Source organism: Dermacentor variabilis, unplaced genomic scaffold, assembly GCF_050947875.1.
Source record: "Dermacentor variabilis isolate Ectoservices unplaced genomic scaffold, ASM5094787v1 scaffold_12, whole genome shotgun sequence".
NCBI lineage: Eukaryota > Metazoa > Arthropoda > Arachnida > Ixodida > Ixodidae > Dermacentor > Dermacentor variabilis.
In genome coordinates, this window is record NW_027460280.1 from 48,220,896 (window position 1) to 48,245,592 (window position 24,697).

The 24,697-nt window shown below is 41.8% G+C and overlaps 2 protein-coding genes across 8 annotated transcripts in view; one reads left to right on the plus strand and one right to left on the minus strand.

Annotated features, from left to right (window-relative positions):
• Kdm3 (Lysine demethylase 3) overlaps positions 1-24,697 on the minus strand; it is a 284,403-nt gene that overhangs the window by 44,768 nt on the left and 214,938 nt on the right. For all 7 annotated transcript variants that reach the window (XM_075676459.1, XM_075676457.1, XM_075676461.1 and 4 more), the window contains one exon: positions 2,910-3,756. In XM_075676459.1, coding sequence (XP_075532574.1) covers positions 2,910-3,756 — 847 coding nt within the window. The remainder of the gene's footprint in view (positions 1-2,909; positions 3,757-24,697) is intronic.
• LOC142565893 (uncharacterized) overlaps positions 1-24,697 on the plus strand; it is a 171,399-nt gene that overhangs the window by 10,924 nt on the left and 135,778 nt on the right. Inside the window, exon 2 of the mRNA XM_075676474.1 lies at positions 19,929-20,025. Within this exon, the coding sequence (XP_075532589.1) occupies positions 19,929-20,025 (97 nt within the window). The remainder of the gene's footprint in view (positions 1-19,928; positions 20,026-24,697) is intronic.

Below are 24,697 nucleotides of genomic sequence, written 5' to 3' on the forward strand. Positions count from 1 at the left end.
CAACAAACACCTGAAATTCATTTTAGTCAACTGAAATCTCGAAATTTTGCTCGGCTCACTGCTTTTTGGGTAGGGAAAGAATAAAGCCAAACATGGTCCATAAACCAATATTTGGTTTCAACATTTTTTTATCTCGCAAGACCCAGCGTTCAGCTTTAAACAGTTGCTGAAGACGCAAACAGGACTCCCAAGCACGGTGAACATACGTCCACTGCTGCTCGGAAGTCAGGGCTGCTATGTGGCAGAGTTTGGGCCAAATACAGCGTGAATGGCCTTACATCATACCAAAATGGCAGCTTGGAGCGTAAACACATTCTATGGCAGCCACTCAGTCGAGTATCCCTACTACATTCTTCACACAAAGCCATGCGTGATTGAAGGAATTGGAGCAAACGTGAAGCTTGTCTCAATGACCTACCTAACCTGACCTAAACTAAACTGTTCACACTTGGGAACTGGCAAGCAGGCAGAAAGGTCAAAGCGGCTGGAAAAGAATTTCCATGCATGTCCAAGAAGTTCACATTTATTTTGCCGTGGCAGCAGAAACCCCTGCCGCTCTCGCTCACATCCATCTAGTCTGTGTGCATCTGTCCGCGTGGTGGCGCTGTTCATCGCACCATTTTAAGTGGTATAATTCATTCATTGACCCATCAGTTTCAAAAGCTATGATTTCGCGTAACTACGCGTGTAGTCTAACTTTCGTTTGCCACGGATGAGAAAGAAGACAGTTTTGATACTTTTAGCTAGTTGTTTATCTTAAAATTCGACAATGAACAAGGGAAAATGTTAAATTTTACAACCGGATGTTTATATGCTACTGAAGCTTCCGGTGAAGCAGAACCGCTTTTTGCTTAGCTGTGGCACAAAAATCTGTCGGAGACTGCTTGGGCTTGCCGCCTGGTTTCTGTCCGTTTCGCCGCCTAGGCGGGCAGATTTTGTCAAATTTTGTCCCCTTCTGCTTGATGCGAGGCCAAGTGTGATCATAGCCAGAGACTAAGTTGTGCCTCTGAATTTGATCTTGGCGCCAATAGCCGAGTGGCTACTACTCATTTTGTTGCCAGAGGAGGAGACAGATTGTGGTGAAACTGAGGGTCCAAACGTTCCCCCAAAAACCGTAAGGCCGCTCCTAAGTACGAATATCACAAGTCCTACATTTGCCTATACAATATCAAGAACATTAAAAATGCTGCAGAATTCCGTAGCACTGAATGCTTCAAAAAGACAACACTGTTGCACTGAATATCTTATGTGCATCGCTACACTGCAGTTTATCACAGTTTTTTACAATTTCACTCAAGTTCCCCCACCCCATCATGTTTCAGTTTATGAGCTATTTTATCTAATAGATAAAGTAAAAAAGAAAAAAAAAACGCTGTATGAGACTTTAGGATTGAAAATGTCTGAAATAAATCGTTTTTTTTTTTCTGTCCCATTAATTTGAAAATCTCATTGTACAGGTGTGTGGACATTCAGTTCTGTTTGAACTACAAGAAAAAAAAAGTTTCATTGATGATCTGCCAAGCCACTCCAATGTAATTACTGGCATTAAATGATGAATCCTACTGCAGGGTTTTATCAAGACCCAGAAACTGAGGTATACTTTTCCCATCTGTAAGTCATCCATGAGTTACAAGCAAGATACAGCAACTGTACCAGTTAGCTTTATAACAGCATTAAAAGCTTTATAACAGCATTTGCTTTATAACAGCATTAAAAAAAAAAGGAGGGGGGGGGGGATGCTGCCAGCGATTGCTAGGAGAATGCATAAACTGCTTATTCCCAAGCACTAAGTTTACAGCTACTGCCAGCTGGTCAAGTTCTTTTAACTCTTTACTGCAGGGAAAATGCTGTTTTTTTAGTAGATTACACTTTTTCTTTTTCTTAAGTAACTATTGCCCTTAAAATTTTATGCAATACATGAAAGCAAAGAAGAATAATTCTACTTTTCAGGTACACAATATTTATTAATGTTTCCTGTAATAAGGAAATATAAATTACCAAACAAGATTGTGGAACAAAATTATCTGCCATACACATGATTGGGGAAAAAGATTATCTAAAAAGAAAAAAAAATTCTGAAATGCCCAGAAGATTTCGCTATAGACACTACCTGCAAAGAAATCAATTTTTCCTCGAAAACTACTTGTGCTACAATAATTGAACTGGAAACCCTACAGTTGGGCATGCAACAAAGCAGTTTCTTGATAAGCCTTGCAGTACACTTGTTTTCTGCTGTGTTTTGCTGTCATATTTTTATCAGCGGAGCATCCGCAAGTTCTGGGTTGATTTCCATCGTCATCACTCTCAGAATCAAAGTCGGGCGAAAAGGCAGCATCCTCTGACTCGCTGTTCCACGAGGTGTCAATAAAATCAGTTGCATATGCTTCCAGAGGCAGCCGTTTTCACTTTCAACTCGGATGACCATGTGCATGTCTTCAGAGCCAATTGAAAAACCACCACGTAGGGAAAAAACAAACACCGTAAGAAACGAAAGCTTATCTCTGCTATTATGCTTTATATGGTGCAGTGTGTCTGTGAGCGGCACATAAGGTCTCGAAAATGACATTTGGAACCCTAGTTAGAGGGCTACCTGTGCCCACAGGGTGTGATAGGGAAAAAGTCCTATTTAACAGTAGCATTATCTAATCATGTATGAATTTTATCAACTCTAGACACTATAACAGAACTGAAGCACCGTAAACACTCAGTTACATAATAATCATAAATTGGGAAAGCTGATAATGGATTCACTTTTTTTCTCTTTTTTTGGCAAAAATGAAGTGTATAAAAGATATTGGGGCCTAAACAAAATATTTATGCCAAGCAAATGGAAAAACATATCCAGTGGTAGCCTAATGAGATCACTTGTGAATTTGAAATGCATTCAGTCAGAAAAATAATGCACATACCTTTCAAGCATGTTCTGCCTCTCCTGGCTTACACGTGCCTCCTGCAGCTGTGCCATGGTCCAGGCAGTTTGGGTGGGTGGTGGTAGGCCAGCCATCTTCTGGCCCCAAAGCATGTCCACATACGGGCCCGGAGCATTGGCCATCAGCAACTGCTGGTAGGCCAGTGGGCTACTGAGCGGGTCTACATGCCCCAGTACGCCCGAGCCGGACTGCAGCCCGTAGACAAGTGGCCGCGCACCACCAGGCTGCTGAACCCCAGGACGAGGTGGGTACAGGCCTGCAGGCGGTTGCTGCTGCTGCGGTGGTGGCGGCTGCTGCTGTTGCTGCTGTTGCTGCTGCATGAGCCGGGCGTGCTGCTGCTGCTGCAGCGTGTCCAGATGCGCAGCGAGGCCGGGCGAGTCACGGTAGGCACGGCCGTCAGAGGGTCGCGCGCTGGGCTCGCTTTTTACGGGTCCTGCACTGCTGCGCATCGTGGCCGGCGGCGAGCCCGTGCCAGGGACACCCTCTTCATGAGGGCGCTCGGCAGGAGCTGCCTTGGGTGCCCTCACACACGCTGCATCATCAACGGTGTGCTGCTGTGGTTGAGTGTCGTCACTACCACGAGTCTCACTAGTCCCAGCTGGCTGCTCACTACTGCTAGGTGGTGTAGTTGGCACTGCACTCGCTGCAGGTGGAGGGTTGGGTGGAGGGCTTTCCTCTTTGATCGAAGGAGGTGGCTCGGCCTCTACGTCTGCCGCAGTGCTGTGGCTAACTGCAGTAACGGCACTGGGTGCCGGGCTGGGACTCTTTTTTCGGAGCTCTTCCTCACGAGTACACTTCTTGGAGCCGAATTTGCGCCGTCTGTCAACTGCACAGCAAGAATACCACCATCTGTGTTTTAGCACAAGCTTAGCGCAGCTGCAAGCAAGTGCTATGTTGGTAGATGGCTCAACATTAAATTTATGCATACTGTAGTAAGATTCCGTTTTGATGTCCAGGCATGAATATACAATCAGATGTTTATTCAGTCATTTGTGCATTGTTGGACATTTCACTATACTGAAATTCAGGCTGAATTAGATATTTTGTCTTATTGCATATACAGGCACATTGTTAAGCACAGATTGCTTATAGTCAACCAATACTTCATGCAGCAACTTAAGACACTAACGTCACATGTACTGCCTCAATACGGCTTTTTTACCACTGTTAATAAATTTGATGAGCATCGCGTTGTGAATGGTGCTGTGGGTAACCTACAATAACAGCATTCCAAGACACAGGATGAGATGAGAAGGACATATGCCATGAGAGCTTTAGAAAAGAGATTTGTCATTCAGTGCATTGTCTGAAATGTTGTACTTTCGACCGATATCCTCTAATCACACAAATTATACTCCTAAACATCCAATATTATGCCTTGTTCTATAAATACCTTGTGAAATAAGATTTTGCTCAAACCGGTCAGATAATGTACGCACGATTCCGGGATCGGCTGCCCATCTCTATACCATCATGGATGTGAACGATGCCCGTGTCAGTCCTGAGCAGACTGAACGGCAACCATGGCAACAATTTAGTAAAGATGCCTTGCGAGAGGTCAAGCAACGCTCTGCCTCAGGCAGAATGTCGAATGCAGCCACTCACGAACGCGAAAAGCACCAAGCATTAGCATTGAAGAAGGCGTTGCTACACTATACTAGCCCACAATTGAATGCACTTACAAAATGTTAAATGCGAGGAAGGTATCAACACAGTTTCTATTCATTTATTGTAGAATGCCAAATTCCCCTTACAAGGCTGAAAAACAATACCTTTAATCTACATAATTATCAGTAATGCGATTATGTACCATGAGGACAGATGCATTCTCAACCAAGCGTCGGTGGTGGTTCTCAACAGGATGCATTGATGGCTTAATCTCTTACGCATAAGCCTTTCGTAAAAAAGATCTGACCACCTGTGCCCGAGTAGTTGCCCTGCTGTGCATGTTCAGGCTGCTAATGCAGCAACAGTTAGGTTAGACTGGAGGAAAGGAAGGGGGCTCAACTTCACTCAAGCTAATTGCAGTTGAGCCCATAATTGAATATATAGCCACACTACTATACCGAAAGGTGTGGTTACCTTGACAACAAGAATGCTGCAAAGCACACACTACTGTGGAGTCATTAATCTGAACACCAAACATAACAGATGGAAGTGAAACGCAGTTCATGCATTCAGACAAGGAAAACTATAATAACAAGGTGACTAATTATGTCATGTGGACATTACTTACACAAACGTGTTAAACGAAGAAATTATGTAGAAATTTTATGCATACAAGATGCTGGAAAATACAACGTGAGCAGAGTTTAGAGCTTTTGGTTTTTATTTTCTTTAGCTTCCTCATACTTTGTTTTTATTTCCACTCAAGAATTCTAAGTTTTGTCCCCGGCAAATACATTTTCCATGGTGAACTTCTACCCACTTTTTTTGGTGCATAACTGTTCCCATTGAGTTTGCAGTTTTTTGGTAAATATCAATTGAATAAATTTTGTTGACACTGAAACGTGCTGTATGACTGTACATTCTGCTTTTCCAACACTTCAGTTGCATCCAATACATGGAATAACAAAGCTTTAGAGAAACTGTCTAATAAGGGCATATGTCACACAATTATATGACTATGGTAGAATTTGCAGACAACACCAGTTCTATATTTGAACAAAAATTTTGGAGGACGCTTAAGCTTTGTCTTCAAGAGTGGAATGAGATTGCATTCAAATATCCCCAACTGCTTGACATGCTTCTCGGCAAATGCAGCTTATGTAACCGTAATGCTTGCCAGGGAATGCTGGCAGCGAACGCTACACATGAAGGCGAGCTTTCTGGTAGAAATACAACTTCTTGCGTGAGCCGATCCCAGAGGTAGTGCAGAGCAGCCCCCACGCCAAAAATGACATTTTCAGGTAAGATTTAACATAAAAGGCATGCGCTGTTAGTGTTTTGTTTCATGACATTTGCTAGTGGGCCGTCATTCTCAAAATTCAAAGGAATAACTTTGTCAAAAATGTAAGACAAGGCATGAGCACCTTTAGTGATACAATGGTATGGCAATATAACACGCATATACTGCGTGTCATATAGCAAGGTGTGGCATATACATATACCTAAACATATCTGCAACACTGAGCCCTTGACACTATCTTCTCCGTTCATCCGCCTCAGCGGTCACAGGGTGATGATTGCAAGTGTCTGGACGCAACCAGTTTCCCATATTTTTAGAGTTTTTCAGATTTCTTTTCCATCCTACACATCAGTAAAATACTGCTGAGCAAAAAAAGTATTTTTGCAATTTTTTATTTTAGAAAGCAATAGAATCAACAAGAGGAAAAACTTCCCTTCAAGTCATGATAAGTTCCTGCCAAAAGTGTTGCACCTTCTCTCAAGTACATGTGGGCAAAATAGCCAATTGTCTTGAACAATTCTGAATCTGATACAGAAATGCCCTTTAGATCAAATGAATAAGTAGATGATGGTGTTAGCCTTCTAGTCACTGGGCTTCATTCTCATTAACCAATCAATACTCTGCTTATACTCTACTGTAACAGTGGGCCTGAAAAATTTCAAATGCTTCTGTCTCTGAAATGTTTCAGTTAGATCTATTCATCGCCTTAAGTAACTTCTGGTACTAAGAGGAAACTGCTAATGAATTAATACATACTGGTGACCAGCTACTAATAAAATTCAGTAGCCAATTATAGACATAATCGATTACTATGTTGTGGTGACAGACAATGCATGCAATCCATCCAATGTGATGGTGGCTGCACTTTTGTGACATGCCCATCACATAAGTGCAGCCAGCATCATGGACCGTGTATGGAGATGAGGCTTTATATTTTTTGATGACATGCAACACCCAACAGTACATTACTCAGCAAAAACCATTACACATATAAATTATATTGATTAGTGACTTTTTTCAGCAGCGTGACTGCGAGAGTTGTTCCACTTAGATACATCGAACTTAAACAACAAAAAAAAAGGCGCCTTGAAAATAGCATGTTTGGGCAGATCGTCATTCAATATCTACAGGTAAGCAGCCAAAATTAGCAATAAGACGAGTTGGCTCTGCACACCAGTTGGTTCTGCTACTATGATGAGGCAACGGTGGTAGCCTGCAATTACAGACACCATCACTGCGGTTAATAGTGTCGAGAGAAACAGGCACCCACATTGTGCTCACAGAATGTTTTTTTTTTTATTTAGAAAAATTAGATTTGGTTTTGTAGTTTCAAGAATCGTGTTCGAGTGGTGGATGCTCATAAGGGTAGCTGTAAATTAAACTACTGAACTTAATTGCAATAAATTTGATGATCAGATAAGACAGGTGACTGCAGTGCCTTCCTTTTTCAGATTTTGGACCATCCGTCATTGCACTGCGCTCTAGATAGACTAAGGGGCAACAACATGGCATTTGACTACTCAACTGAACAATGTGTTGCAAAATTTGTGTTAAACACACAAATAATGCAAATTGCAGGCATGACAGACTAACTGCCCCATCGTGCTATTAAAATCGGGTTAACTGTGTTCTTTTGTAATCTAACAACCTTAAGGCAAACGCATTTTCTGTTGCAATCACCCGTTATTTTGTACATACCATACAGGCTTGTGTAAGGGTTGCCCTTGTTTTTCACAATTTTGACGAGTTGCAGCCCTTACATGGGACCGAACCTTTTGATCAAAATGGTGTCAACACAGCCGGTGACCACTGCACATCCCTGATCTCCGAACCTACCACTGCATCAGAGGTCAACGCGCAGCTCCCGCCATCCAATAAGGGAATACGGAAATGTACTGTGCATGTGCTGCTTCTGGGCAGCGAGCGAGATTGCTTCTCCGATAGAAACGTTTTTCTTCTAAATTTTGGGCTGCCAAGTTGGGGGTGCGGCCCTTACACGAGTCTATATGATACATTAGTAAAGTAAAAGCCATGTACACCCTGGTGCCAAATTGACAGTTTATCCTTCCCTACCATGGACACTAGATGAATGTGAAACGCTTCAGTACATGTGTTACTGAACAGCTGTGTAGCCCCACAGTTTCATAATTTTAGCAACTGTGCAACAAGATTTAGTGAAAATATAGCTTCTGTTTCATCTCAGTTTAACAACACTTGGGAAAAAAAAAGTTGGCAATGCTGTTTAGGGCTGCTAAGCCAGGTGTGAGAGCAGGTTAGTTGGTATTCCATGCTATTGTAACCAGCGCAATAGTGGCCACGGGACAATAGTAAGAGCTTGTCCTTCTCGCCTTACTATTGTCCCGTGTCCACTCTTGCGCTAGTTACATCAGTCTGCTAAGTGAAGTGGCTTTCAGGAATCTCATTTCACTGCATGAGCTCATCAGCGTCCAGTGTGCTTCTGAGTACGGCACCATTTCTATTTGCAAATAACGAAAAAAGAAGCACACCGTGTCCCTTATGCCATTTTGCTAACGAGGGCCTTGCCAAGATGACGACATGTTTGTCCCAAGTGTCACAATGTCTTATTAATTTATCACCTAATTTGTAGATGTGCTGAACATAGCAAGTACTGCAGTGCATGCAACTTATTTTTTATTGTGCTATTTGCTTCTCCAAGCTGATCTTTGTGAGCAAGTTTGAGATAGGAATGCCATAAATGCTGAATGCTACGCACTGCTATACAATGCATTTTTGTGGTGATGCAAGAAAATGAATGCAGGTCTACTTTATAAAGTGCACTAGGCTTATGTATATGCTAAGAGTGTGCTTGTTCTGAAAGCGCACATGGTTTTTCACCCATATTTCAAAAATATTTTCTTTTGCTATCATTTTTTTCTGTTGCGGTTCTTTTCTTGCCACCGACAAAAATGACAATCCTCTTGCCTACATATTCAACAAAGAGCTAACAGTGTTACAGTAAGTGTGGGTAAATAAAAAGCTATTTAGGTATTTTAAGAAATTTTTAATAGATGGAGGTTATTTATGGCAGATTTTATTAGATTGCAAAGTGGGAGAAGACAAAGACAGATGATGTATATTCCTTTGAAAACGAGACGAGATGGAATAAAAAAAGGGCTACCCACATTCTGGAATCAGAGCAGGGAATAGTCTCCCGACAGGTCAGACTTAAAAATGTCACATGGCAAATTTCACAACAGCCTTATATGCAAGAAATGGACTCTCATCACACAAGATGCCACTATTATCTTGAGTGTTGCTACCAACATTGAACAAAATGCTGAATGCTTTACTCTTCCGACACCTGCATCAGTTGTAGAATATGTCTTCATCGGCATCAATATAGTAGCATCGCGTGCATCTGCAAAAGCAACACTAAAGCTCTTCCACATTGGCCGTCAAAGACATATGTAACACAGATTTACACACATGTATAGTGAGAACACCTCCTAAACAAACCTAAGTACCACTAAAATGCTAATTTTACTACCGAAAGGCTAAGCACCAATGTACAAAGTTTTAAACAGTTCCAAACTTTAGCATACCTTTGACGACCTGCATTGGGTTTTTCTCCCCCATAGGGCCAGTGTACTTAAAATACACATCGTAGCATTTAAAATAATGCACAATTCATAAAAATATCACAACACAATTATTGTGTGAAAAGACCAGTGGGTATGAAAATCAATAAAATCTGGCTGGTAGTCTCTTCTTGGTCCTTATGGGTTAAGATACTTTCAAAGACCTTTAAGTTGTACAATTCCTTGCTGGCTATGTTTAAACACAGCTCAACTTTGTCTTACAGACGATATCTATTCGTATTGGCAACAGAACTGTTAGTTCTCCCAAGTCACAAGCACATAAATGTGCTAAAATTGTTCAGTTCACTTGCATTAATTGTGCTTTTGATAGGCTGGCCATTGTGCATTTGGAGGCAAACGAACAGAACATCAAACTACAAGGTCGTGCAATAACATGTGCCGGCAGACTCCTGCAAAATTTTCAGATCAAGCGAACCAAAGGACAAGGCATGTGGGAATGTTACTAGAAAAAGGATGGATAAAAACATACTTTGCTCATTAAATGTAATTAGAGTAGGGGGAAAAAAAGACATGAAAACACTGCAAATATACCACTCATCAGCATGGTAAATTTGTGCTCCGACCATTACCATGGAAAGCTTAAAATACCAGCTACTTAACTGCAATGGCATGCCATGGCAACCCGCCGTGGTTACTTAATGGCTTTAGTGTTGTGGCTGCTGTGGCTGGGATTTGATCCCGCAACCTCATGCTTAGCAGCGCGTTTTGATGGGGGCGAAATGGAAAAACGCTTATGTACTTACATTTAGGTGCACATTAAAGAATGCTAGGTCGTCAAAATTAATCATCAAAGTACGGCGTGCCTGAATTAAATTGTGGTTTTGGCACCTAAAACTGCCATAACTTTTTTTTTTCAGCATGCTTTAGCAGTGTGCAGCTGCTTTCAATGCTAGGTTACATACACAAGCAAAAATGACCAATGCAAGGAAGTGGAAGGAGAGAGATACTGTTGTAGTTCCAAAATCATATCGTGTCATGCAGAGGTTCTAAGTTTCGCTATCCCAGCGGCCAAGTCTGTTTTTACTTTCAGTATTATTTCCCTTCACTTCATTACAGATATTCAGGTAAACACCAATTAACCCCTATAATTATTCAGTGTTTGTTGGCTTCATTTAGTGGTTACAAAACTAAATTTCAAGTCATTTATATCAAGCAAACATTCAGTATGGTTGTAGCTTTTTCAGTATGGTTGTAGTTTTTGTCAGCAACCTGCCTGCTGAAAAATTTTTCGAGTATCTTCCTTCTTTTGGAACACCAAGTTGTTGGCGTGCTTCTTCGACAAAATGTGCGCAACTACATCAGTGTTGCCACCGTCACAAACACATCACATTCATCTTTCCACAACGCAACAGCGCATCTGAACCTCGAAATTTATGTATATTGCTCTTTGCTCAATGCCACATCTGGTGGCGATTAGCATGGGTAAGAATTCCTGCAAAAGCACATGGAGGGTGAAAAACAGCACAGGAAACAAGCAAAGCTATCACCTTTGTACATGCTTGTGTCATTTCAGACAGCCAAGTCAGTAAAAGTGGCAACACTGCACGCAGTCAAAAGCTTTGTGAACTACGTGTTTTCATTCTCTTTGGCGACCACAATGTAAATTGGCCTTGCATGGAAGGAAGCTCTTGTCCAGACTAAATGCGAGACTCGGGGCCAACACAGGGACTATTCTTTTTGGTCATACTACAATAAAAATGTTCATTTTTCTATTTATGTTTGCATTGATTGATTATTGCGGTGATGGGTAGCTAAGTGAGTTTCCACAGTGTCTCACTCCATTTCTTTCATCCTTTAGCAAACCAGACAAAAGTCTGGCTGACTTCCCTACTTTTCCTTCCTCTCCCCCGTCCTGCGGTCTGCAGGCATGGCTTAGCTTAAGCAATCAGCAGAGGATATTTCTGGCCAACTATTTGTGTAACCTCAGATGAAATGCTTTCCCTCAGTGTAATGCAGGAATGCACTTGTGAGCCCTCAATTTTTCTGATTTTCATGATAAAACTGAACTGATCAGCCACCTCTCAAGCTAACGCACAGTGATAAGTGTCACAGACATGCAATTAAATACTTGGGCTTCACTGCTGCATGGTCAAAATGAAGAAGAAATGGAGAACAAATTTAGGGTGCAAATTTGCTCCTACAAAAAATTTTAAAAGGAAAACATTACTCTTACAGCAAGGAGAGGCTTGGTAGGTAAACCAGAAAAGGGTGCTTAAGTGGAAGAAAGGTGTTGACACCACCTTGAACTTCCTAGCAGCCTCGCCATAACATGAATTTTGAGAGCATCTGCTCAGGCCAGCTTAATTTTACATTAGTAAAAATGGACTACATTGTAATCTAAACGAGCCAAAGAGTGCGTTTAGCTAATTTTGAGCATTTTTAGTGTGCCACAACGATATAAGTACAAGAAAATACTTTGAAATCTGTGACCACACACTGGTTTAGCATAAAGTTTAGCATAACAGTTTGAAAGACTGCCAATATGGACTGATTTAGTGTTTCTCTTTAGTGTCCCTTTAAGCAAAATGCAGGTCGTCAAAATCGATTTTTTTTCACTACTATCTTGCAGCCACCAAAATGAACAGGATCTGTATAGGTAGTGAGCAACACTCAACGTCTGATGCATTTATGGCTCTCAAAATCACAAAAGATTAACCTTAAGATCCGAGTTTTAAATCCAGAAGGCACCACACTATGGGGTGTGGTGTCCAAATCCGTGCCTTTGGATTTAAAATGCGAATCTTAAATGCTATGCTTTTGCTTGCTGAATTCGGCAGAAGTGATTTCTAGAGCCAAAAAGACGTCACAGATGTCGGGTTTTGGACCCCACCTATTGGAAATAAAAGGAAATATTTGTGTAGGAGGACAACCTTTTGTAATGTCATGGCCGTCCACGACATTGTCCTGGGGCGACTGGCACGAACATTTAGTAACGAAAAAAATAACAAACTTAAGAACGCGTTCTTAAATTCGTTACTTTTATTACTAAATGTTCGTGGAAGTCGCCCCTAGTCGTCGGCTCTTGGAGGAGGCGTCCAGAAACCCGACGACCACGACGTATTTCCGGCTCCCGAAATCGCCTTCGCCGCGTGCATGTCAAGCTGTTGAGTTGAACACGCCCGCTTAGCATAATGACTACGGAAAGCTCTTGCGAACGAAACACCACCTAAACGAGCCATTGAATTGGCTCCTACGTCGCAGCGAAGGCAAATGAAGGAAACTACTGTGTGCGGACCACACAATAAGATGCCTTTGTCTCGCTCGCACCAGTGGTCGTGTGCCCTGAGCCAACGCCTAATATTAAAGAAAAAAGAAAAACTGCCCGTTCACCCATTCCCAAAAATCTCATTTAGAAGAGAGGGAGCCCATAAAAGTCGACCGAGCTCGAGCGCCCGCGCGCCCGCGACTCGCCTCGTTCCCAGCCACTGCAGCGTGCCACTGCAGCGTACCAGCCGCACATGACGAAAAGTACTGCTTAAAAAAAAAAAAAAAAAAAAAAAGCTAGTCGCTCAATGCTTTTAACATAACCAAGCACAGGCCGATAAACAAGCCGGCTGCTGCTTTCCTCACAACGAGTCGGCAAGATGAGTGAAACCAGGATGTAACAACGAAAACGCAACCCCGCTAGTGGAAAGCTCGCGAAGGCTGCCTAGGCGCGTTTTGTCGTTCGTCGTTGCCACGAGATGGCTCTGCAACCTTCGCAAGAGAACCGATGCGGGTCGCATGTCGCCCCCCCCCCCCCCATGCGCCTATTACACTTGCGGACAACTTTCTGTGGCAACGAAGGAGAAGCTACGGGGGGAAATCGCGCAGAAGCGAGAGCACTTCTGAAAAAAGTGAAAAAAAGGAGGAAAAGAAAACAGCCTGTGTTGAAGTTGACTTATTTTGCGGATGTTATCTTTCGCGTCTGTGCAAACGCGATACCTCCGCACATGGAAGCTGCGTCGATTCAGGGTCTGTTCCGAAAAACCAAACGCGCTGCCAAACGCTGTCGAACTACGCACGGTAACATGCGCAGAATCCCCCACCCCCCTTTTCTATTTAATGCCACAGAAAGCTGTCCGCTCGCATACAGTCTGCACCCTTAAGAATCACATGGCAGAGCTCGGAATTGTGACCTACCATTCATGCGACGGCGCGCATGACTACCATTCACTGCCTGCACATGCAGGATTCAAGAGCTAACCAAAGATCTCCCAGCTCGGTTCGACCCATGCTTGGTGATTGTTGCATAAACGCATTTATTAAAAAGTAGCCTCTGCGCTTATTCTGTTTCATGTTTACTTCCCTATATGCTGTTCCGCGTTTATTCATTATACACACTAACAAGTACGCTATGTTAGCAAAGCACTCGCACGCAACGTACAAGCGCTCCGAGTCGCACTAGTCACACCGAGCCCGCCTTCGGGCAAAACGCTACGCAGACTCCCCGCCATGCGTTCATTTATTGTCAACACAGTGCTTAACAAGAAACATACATTCCATAGAGAATGCATCAACGTTAACAGAACGAAGATGGCGTTCACATTTGTAACCGCACTTTCGGATCCGCTCGAATGATGTGGATATCTGCATTTGCTTAACTCTAATTTGCAGAACATCACTCAACCTGCGCTACAGCATGTAGTATTCCAATTTTAGGGGGCGCTTTCTCCTAACTGCGGCCAAACAAGCGTGACAGTTATGCATGGCCTCCAAAACGGCAGCGCGCTGTTGCCGCAACATGAAGAGAAAAGACGGAGGTCTCGGAGGATCCGGCTTTGTTCATGTCACAATATGGTTGCCACAGCTCGTCATCGGAGAAGTGGACCATCCTGCGCACGAGCTGGAATGCATCGCAAAAGCAAAGTCCGTTCTCCCGCATATAATAATCGGCGTTTAAACATTCCAGTTTCAGATTTCGTTTGTGTTTCCATCGCAAGTTAAGCAGCACCGACCGCTGGCAGACGTTAAGGCCACTTACACGAACTTGCGTCGCAAAATGAACCACGTACGTTTTACCATTTCTGGGCGGCAGCCACTGCAACTTTCACACAAAGCCAGCTGTCAACATGTCTACGACCCTGTAAGTCATTTTTTTACCTAGGAACGTATGTATCTTTTAACTACAACGTTAGCCATGCTAACAAGACGAACGCTAGCGTTCCTCGATTTGCCTTTCTTTTTATGTACGTGTGAACACTACGCAAATAACAAATATTCCCGCTTTCTTGTTGATACTGTTTTGGTTGATACGTGTTCTTGCGCAAGCGAAAGCCACCGATATTCCGCAGTATGAGCAACCACTTTCTGCACGACTACCGACGCCATTGTATTTAGAACAAGCGGCACAGCAGCGTCCCAGCACACTACGAAAGGTGACAAAACCGGAACACCGAATAGTGGTTACAAAATACGTCATATTTAGTCATACGCCACACAGTTGCGTGTCCACGAAACCACCTGTCGTGAAATTTAAACTTTATTGTAGACGCCACTGCCACTGGGCCTTTTCCTTTTCCTTTTCCGCCCCTTCAAACCAACATGCTTCGGCCTGCCTACCAGGTTTCTGTTGGAGTAGGTGGTGACCTTGCAGCATTATTTGTCTTGTTCCATAACACATTGTACAGGCTCATGTTGCGTGAAAAAGCTCCAGCATCTACCAGAAACTGATATGGCAAGCTATTTGAATGCACAATTAAGGCACAGCCTTGCAACCGTCGACCTGTCCTGTAATTTTTGGAGTGTTATATTGATTTAAACAGCTGTTATATAACACTGGCTTTACCATATTTTTTTCACCTCACTATATTGATTTAAAACAGCTGTTATATAACACTGTCTTTACCATATTTTTTCACCCTCACTACCAAATTATGCATACGAAAGTTGAACCCAAGATATGCGAGCACACTTTAAAAACAAAAAATTACTATAAATCTTGCCACAGTTCCAATATTAGGCGGTATAAAATTTATCAACTTTAAAAGTTTCTGAAAAAAAAAAAAGAAGCACTTGATCTAATGATTTCTGGTGAAACTGGCCATGTAATAAGCTTTTGTTTGCTGCGGATGATTTATATCATGCAAGCTGCTGGAAGGCCTAGGCATCCTCCATACATGCGTACAAATGTTTGAACAGATGGTTTTGTTTTTGCACCCAAAATATTAGGTTCATGACATGAACCTTGACAGTTTTATAAAGCTGAATATTTTATAACCTTAACCACTTTTAAGGACAGTGATGATGCTGTATACACATCAATTAATTTTGAAGCACGAGTGGAAAGTGGCACACTGAAGGCAAAAAAGTTCGCTTTACCTGCATTACATTTCCATAAATGCCAAGTACGTGAAGAAAAAGAGCGAGCAACTGCCATGTAATATCTGTGATCTCGAGCCACGAGAAACCGGATTTTCACACCAACAAACATAAGTACTCACTATCTAATCAGAAGATTTTGGTTGCGTAACTCTGCCCTTAGCAGGCCAGAAAAATAATTTTTTTACTTAAGCAGGTTTGAAATGAATTAAAAATAGTGGATCAACAAAAATGTTCCTTTAAACTACACAAGCAAATTGAGTGCATTAACGTTACATATATGCATACCTGCAAACGTTTAAATTAATATATCTGGCAGACAGCAAGCCAACTGACAAGCACAATGTTTTTGAATGACAGTGGCTGTTTCAGCAAATTTCTTGCTGCCGATTACACTCGATTCGGGAACTTGTCTATAAACTTGCTCTTGTGTCTGTCCTTGCAACAACGGAAGACTTCCGTGGAAAGTTTGGCAGCAGTGATGCAGAACTTTTCTTGCGTAAAATTAATTTCGTCGTAAATTAAGCTTAAATTAAGCAAGGCCGAAATCTTAGCTTTACAAGAAATTTGGAAGAGTTTGCAGGTACGCATATGCAAATGAGTATACATTGTTAAAATTCAACCATTTTAATAAACACAGCATGAAATATATTGTGAAACATTTATAATGATGTAATCTTTCAGCCTAGATTTCCTTGATGGGTAACATGCAGTTCAGCATTTTACATTTTGATGTAAATTATCTCTATATATCACGAGAATATTCCCGCAGAACAATAAGATCTTGCATCTAAATCGATTTCTTGTTGACATGCATCTAAAGCTCTTTACTATCCCTGTGATGCTTCCGAAGTCTCAACATTTTTCCTTTGACAATGTACAAAGACATACATAAAGCAACAGCTGCCAATTTTCAGTGGCGTTAACATGGCTATAACCTCAGAGTAACAGTCTGCTAGTGTACACACCAAAAAAAGTCGTCAGAAAAATACTACAAAAGGTTTGTAGACAGGTGCTAGCACAAATCTGCAAGCCACAGCTAAACATATTTGAAATGCAGTGAAATGACAGTGCAGACATCGGAATTTATGGAAGCCACATGATATATATCAACTTTGTATACAACTTTCTGAAAAATGTTTGGATGAATATGCGTATCCTGTGGTCTACCACTTACATGCATTTGGCTGTTCAGCCTGTCACACATTAACCACAATAAGCTTTCTCCAGAAATTGTAATATACAATGCTTTATTTAGTGTGCAGGCATTGGCTCTAAAAAACATGCTCAACCACGTGCAATTGTGAGTACTTCTTCAGGCATGGAAAGAGCTCTCATTACCCCAATAGTAGTTGATTTATTATAGACACTGCCACGAATTCTCTTTTTGCTAGAATACGCAGCTTGTAAAAACAGGGATCATTGTAAGAAATGTATGCTATCGTGTAAAATATCAGTGCGATCAACATTAAAGTAATTAGTTCAAACTGATGCTCACTCCAGCGTAAGTTTGAGGAGGGAGGGGGTGAATTGATCACATGTCATCACAGGTCCCTGTTGTCAGACAATTGAGTGAAACAATGCATAAGTGTCTTCAATTGAAATTTAAACCCAACCCTAACCCCACTGCTGACCGATGTTCAGGTTTCATCAGATAAAGCTAGGCAGTTACAGTGTAGTGAGCAGAAAGAAGTTGATCTGCCACAACTACTATAAGATTCTGCTTAAAAGCAAATTGGAATGGGAGACAAAACAACTATATTTAGTGCTGGAAAGCATGTGTTCTGGAGAGATGTTCTGGAATGCGGTTGTATTTGCTATGTGCACTATATTCCCAAGGAAAAATGGAAGTGAAAGGATGTTTCTGCCACTTTCATGTGAAGCTGCTCACATCTAACCTCGTTTATAATGCTAGATTTCAACTGAAAGACAGCTTATTTACTCTACACTTTCTTTGACGTCTTTGTTGGTTGCATGTGGTTGTTGCTAAAAATTGAGCATCTTGGTTCTTGTGATTTTCCTCCCACATGTCCCAGCACGACTTGTACACTTAGAAAATGCGTTGGGTCACCTCTTCTACACTGACAAATCAATCCTACCCATCCAACTTGAGTTTATTCTTCATGGAGTACGGAACCAAAAGGAAGGGAGAGTATAGAGGGTGTGTTCTCCTTTACAATTCCACGAAATCTGTACATGGAATTCTCTGATCCAGTCACACTGGAACTGGCACTCACTTTGAATTGGTGCTATTACAGCGTGATGTAGCAGGTGATGGAGTTTTAAATGCAAATAGTTGGTTAACAGTTTGATCAGGTTCAATGGCAGTGCCAAAATCGATTCATTAAAGCTGACATCATCCACTGGTACAGATGGCATCAATGCTAAAATACTGAATACTAAAACTGTAAGAAGTGTTATCCTATCGCATATATTCCAGCAGTCTCATCTCGAGTGGTGCCCACAAGACTAAGGTGGGTAAGGTCATTCCAACCACAAAGGGATGACATCCTTGTTTAAAAATTATTACCCCGTGTCCCTCACATATATACGTCTGCTCATAAGTAATGGAACATGTGATCTATTCTCACGTAGTCAAATTTCTAACATCTCTAAATTTTTAAATCAAAATCAACACAGTTTCCAGAAAGGTGTTTCCAGCGACACTTAATTTTCACTGTTTATTAATGACAGTGCAAGTATTGATGTAAACATATGGGTCTAGACCCTTTCTTTAGACTGAGAAAGCATTTGATAAAGTTCCTCATAAACACCCGTTTCTAAAGCTTTCATGCCTTCCCTTTGATTCCTTTGTTTCGAATGGACAGTCACTTCCTAACTGCCAGCAATTGCGCAAGCCAATAATCAGTCTTCTGCCTACCGTCCTATCTCGGACATGCCTCAGGGTATGGTCCTAGGCCCACTATTAATCCTAGTATATATTAACGATTTACAGAGTAATATTTCTTCTAACAACAGACTCTTTGCAGACGACTGCATCCTATATTGTCCAATTACAGACCTGTCTTCACATTCCTCCAGTCTGACCATCGGATCAAAATCTGGTGCAACAAGTGGCTCATGTCATTAGACAAATAAAACATCACTACTTTCTTTTCATCACCGGCAATATTATTACCCACCGTTGAATTATCTGATCTATTACTCCGCAATTTCATGTATAAGTGCCTACAAGTACCTAAGTGTTAACTTGTCAGATTTAACGTGGTCCCTTCACATAACGCACGTTACTAATGACGCTAACCATGTTCTTGGTTGTTTTTTGTCGTAACCTTTATCTATCGCCTCCTTTTGTCCGGCTTCTTGCCTATCAAACAATCGGACCAAAACTTGAATACGCATGCACTGTTTGGGACCCTCACCAAGATAACCTTAATAAAGATACTAGAATCTGTACAGAACCGTGCAGCCTGATCCATTTCCTCGGGATACTCATGCCATTCTAGTGTCACTGAACTAAAATTTCGTGCAAACATTGGAAGTCTTTCAGCACGTTGCAGAATAGCACATTTGCCTATTCAAGTTTTATCACAAGTCACCCTGTACTCCTGTCCAAGCCAGCCCATCTGCATTGAGAATGCACCAATCAACAGTGCTGTATACCCACCATCTGCTCGAACCACTGCACACCTTTCATTTTTTGTTTGTCAAAACATCAAGATTGGAATAACCTTCCCTTTGACATTGCACTACTCTCCAGTAGCACCTACTTCAAGATAGGTAATAACATTTAACACATTTGTAAATAGCCCACCTCTGATGTAAAGCCTTTTCGCTGGGGCCTCTGAGGTATTGTAGATAAATAAATAAGCAGTTACCCCATTTTATAAGGTAAATAAAAATTCTTGAGTACACCTGGAGAGGAAAAAAAAACTCCCAAATCAACTAAATTTACCAGTGCTCTATTACTGTGGAAATTATTCCTGCCATGAATGTTTCTTGCACAAAGGTAGCTGTTGCATTCAGCTATTGTGGAACTGCTTACTTTTGTCACATAAATATGTGCAGCTAGTTGCTAGCAGCAACTGTTGCATCACTTGCTCATTTGCAAATGAGTTTTATGGAAGCCAAGTTGACAGTGCATGCTTTTTGTTAGATCATGTTTTCTTTAGTGCACCAACAGCACCAATGCATGTTGTATCTTCATAGGCCCATCAGCAAGCTGTGCCAGTGCAGAGTGAACACAATGGAAGCACCTGTTCATGCAGTGTATATGGGTATGCCAAGCAAGATGCATGGAGAAGAGGTGAGTGTTACTGCGGCAGCTTTTATATTTAAAAAATTCCATAGGTGGTCATGATCACGTCTATGTAGTCCTACACGTGAATGCATTAGTGATTGTATGTGCGGCCAGCATGAGAGAGACCACAACAGCAGCTCTATTTGTAAACATGAGCTTCATTGCGTACACACTCAAAAACGTGCAAACACCAAATATAACTACAGCTTTCTTAAACAAAAGCCGTACTGTGCTTAATGATAGCTAACTTACATATGCCGAATAATGGCCTCATGTGGTGAAGCTCCAAGGGTAGTAGCAAAGCTTCCCAGCAGGGTCACAGTATGCAATATTAAGCAACTCCCTGTGCCAAATTAAGATTATAGCCACTAACATTCTCAGATTCTAACATAGAGCACATTCTCTTCAATTTCCATATGTTGGTTAGCTGTCAGCCCCTTTAAGTGCAAGCAATTTTTCAGCTGCTGCATGAAAGCATTTCTTCCACAAGATGCACATGAATCCAAAATTTATAGATTCATATTTTACTTTGTCTACCAATAACTGATTTGCAGTCTCGACCTTGCATTGCTTGCCCTGCATCAAAATATATTTTTCTTACTCTGGGGTTCCTGGCACCTTATCATCAAAGGGACAGTAAAGGCAAATATTAAGTCAAGCTAAAGTGATATTAGTTATCCAGAATCTCCAAGGCATCAATATTACCGCGAACAGAGCCTTACTATTCGAGAAATTAGAGACTCCCCCGTGACATTTAAGTACTTGGCCGGTGACGAAAGCACTCCTCGGTTAAATTCTATCACTAGTACTCAACCATTTGTTGCAAAAGCATCCTTGTATTATAAGACGAAATAATATGCTACTTCTCCAGTTCTATTTTATAAAGAACTAATTGAAACTTAATTTTAGGATGCGGGTGGTCGAAATGTTTTGTTTTTGCTTGACTCTGCTCTGCCCACGCTTTCGCGTTTCAGTAGTTTCGTTATCGCGTAGTGCTGCGCTGGTTTTGCAAGCTCACGAAACTCGTGCAAACTACAAGTAGCAGAGAATTCAACTTAAATGTGATGTTGCGGGATGCGCAAATGGTCTACACCATTTGACCGAAAAGCAGCTGCAGCGGCGAATCCGCCGCTTTGTCTGGTCTCGGTACGGCCATCTGTCAGGTGCTGTTTTACTCACTGACGGCAGCAAAGGGCAGTGATGGCATATGGAATGTCACCACTCCCCTGGCTGGGTGGCGGGATATATGAATTACGAAAAAGGTATTTGAACTTTTCAGATGCAGTTTCCTCGTAAACTAAGTCTTTTATTGGCACGAAACAAGCATTGTGAGGTTTCTGGAGAGTTATTTAAGCAATCTACATCGATTAAGTATTTGCTTGTCCCTTTAAAGGGACTGCCAACAATCCAGCTAAAATATTTGAAAATGTGCTGACTGAAATATTTTTCAATCAGCACATTCCCTTAAATGAAGTATCCAGACACTGGCAACACTAACGAATTACAGTGAAGGCTAAAAGCATGACAAATGATGCAGCTGTTGCCAATATGTAGCAGGGTGTTTGTAATAATTTCAGCAATAATATTTTCATGCATTGTGGATGCAACAACGTAAATGCAAAAGATGCGAGCTCAAGGAAGATGAGAGAGCAGAGGATGTTAGTAGGTAATCGGCAAACATAAGTGGCCAGTGGAGTACAGCCGCCCTGATTTTTAATAATATAGCGCGAGCGTCGACTGAACTGCTGGTGAGCGCCTTATAACGGCGATAAGCGTGCAACAAGAGCGTGCAACAAGGCGAGTGCAACAAGGCAACAAGGCTCGTGCGCGAACTCTCGCCTTGTTGCACGCTTATCGCCGTTATAAGGCGCTCACGAGCAGTTCAGTCGACGCTCTCACTATATTATTAAAAATCAGGGCGGCTGTACATAGCAGGTGTGACAATACATTGAGATGGCGATTTTATGCTCCAAATCCCATGACTGGACTGGAAAGAGAGAGTAAATTTTTCGCTTGCCCATGTTTTCTATAGGTATTGTAAAGTCTCGACAAACGTAGCAGTGCAATGTGTGCTAAAGTTTGATGTATACACTTCAGCAAAACTGGCAGAAATATTAATTTATCTGTTGGTTTTAATAATATGATTCTAGCGTGAAATACGTAGACCTTAAGAAGGGCTCAGGTCAGCAATAAAGAGCAGAAACATTGCTATTGCTCAGGAAATAGAACACGCCTGGACACCATGGTCATTAGAAGCTTTAAAGCCGTGTCAACATTGTGCCAGCAATGACAACATTGCATGTACGTTTAGAAATAGGAGACCAAGAACTAGCAGATACTACTGGCCCTGCACACAAAACCACTCAAGAGACGCTTGTGTTCTTCATGTGCACGGAGTGGGTAGACACGGTTGCCTGCATAAAGGTCAGTGTGTGTGGGTACCCAGTGCACTATGCAGGCGTCGACTATTAGAAAACAGGCCCTTAGCAACCAAGGGCACCATGAAGTTGTTTGGAATGATAACAGAAACCACTGAAAGCCCAGCAGCATGCAGCGATATTATCATGAAGCACAGCCAAATGAAATTTCACACTATTTGCATTATGGCACCAAGGGAACAAATCGGACTCCTATAACCAGACGATTGAAACAAGTTATTTAAACATATGTTGCCGATGGCATCAAAAAACTCGCTGCTACAGACTGCATTTGACAAGTGCCAGCAGCGAAAAATGTGATGGCTTCATACTCTGCTCAAGCCCCTGCAAGTCATTAAAGATGCGCCTGCCACTTCTAGCAGGTTTAAAACGATGCACTCACTATGTGAAGACGTCAATGTTTCACCTGCTCGAACCAAGATACAATATCAAACTCCGGCACCCTAATTGCATCATCCACAAATAAACGGAATGAATGATTTGCGACTTTTCACTACTGGAAGACTTCCACGATGTTAAGTTTTGCCGAGCAGGGCTCTGAGACGAACACCAACACCGGACAACAAACATTATTTTAATCCGGCATAACTGCTGCCGGGAGACACACGGCATCCCTTGGCGTGACTCTGCTATCCTTTTTAAAGGGACACTAAAGCGAAATAATAAATCAGTTTAGACTAATGAAGCATTGTTTGACAACCCTGCAGGCAGTTATTTCAAAAAAATTGTTTGATTATTAGATGAGAAAATGAATGTCCAAGTATCAGTATTTGAATTTCGCGCCGAAACCCCAGCGCCGGTACGTCAGCATGACATCAGGGATTCCGAAGTATGTTTTGGAATTTGGGCCATGTTGGCTGAATAAAGGTTCTTGAAACTTGCCAAGTTTAACATTTGGTTCCTTTAGAACACAGTATAGTCAATCTATACCGCTATATATAATTAGTAGGCCTTAGAAGATGCCATCAAAATGCAAGACGTCACAGCCCCAAGGTGCGGGAACTTAAGTAGGCGTCTCGCCACCCATATTTCGTTCGAGCGCTTTTTCTGGCTGACCAAACATCTTATCGTTGTAAGAGTGGTGTTTTTGGTGTTGTAAAACGGTTATTTACTGATGCAGAAAAAATTTTTCACTTTAGTGTCCCTTTAACAGCCTCGCCTTCACAAAGGAAGAGGGAAACAACCCTCCTCTCCTCACGATAACCATGAGCGACAGCACATTATCACGCTGACGGGCTCGCCGGGCTTCAGCACTTAAGGGTAGACGCATGTGCGTGAGCGCAACAACGGGAAGGTTCAAGGACTGATGAGCAAAACCTATTTACAAAACTTTTTTCTTCTTTTTCTTGTACCATTTTACTCAAACTGCTTAAATGAGCCCAAATTGTTAAGCTGTGCAGAAAATTCGGGAGAGTTGGCAGGTATTGAATGAACTAAGCCATTTTACGATGACTCGTCAAGGAGCCAACAATTTTAATTGGCTCTGCAGGCCTCGCAGAATACATGTGCACTTCATGTTACACATGCATTGGCGTCTGCAATGATTACTGTGAAGGTATGCAATTTTTAGTCACCAACTGCAATTTCTTTCTTCACAACTTTGTGAGAAGAACACCCTGTATACACATACAGGGTGTTTCAGCAAACACATTAAAAAATCTTTAAAAGTTGCCTGTGGCAGATATCACAATTCTAGTTCATGAGCTGGTCTACTCGAAGCGGTGGACAATACTTGACCAAATAATTGAGATTCAAAATTGACTAATTAATAAAAACACGAATTAAATTTTTTATAAATCACATTACGGCCGCCACTGCAATTTACAAATTATAGCCATAGAGTTCGCAAGGCGGATCCACTTGGAACGAATTTTTAAGATGGCACCAGTTTCTATATATAAATTCCCAAACTTTGCGGAGAAATATATTGGCGTTCCAGTTAATTTGTAAACAAAATGTCGTTTCATGTAACTGAAGCACAAAAGTAACTGGAATGCCAGTGCATTTCACTGCAAAGTTGGGGAATTTTTATCTCGAAAGTGGTGTCCTGAAAATTCGTTCCCAAGAGGATTAAAATTAAATTGTGGGGTTTCACGTGCCAAAACCACTCTCTGATTATGAGGCACGCCGTAGTGGAGGGCTCCGGAAATTTCGACCACCTGGGGTTCTTTAATGTGCACCTAAATCTAAGTACACGGGTGTTTTCACATTTCGCCCCCATCGAAATGCGGCCGCCGTGG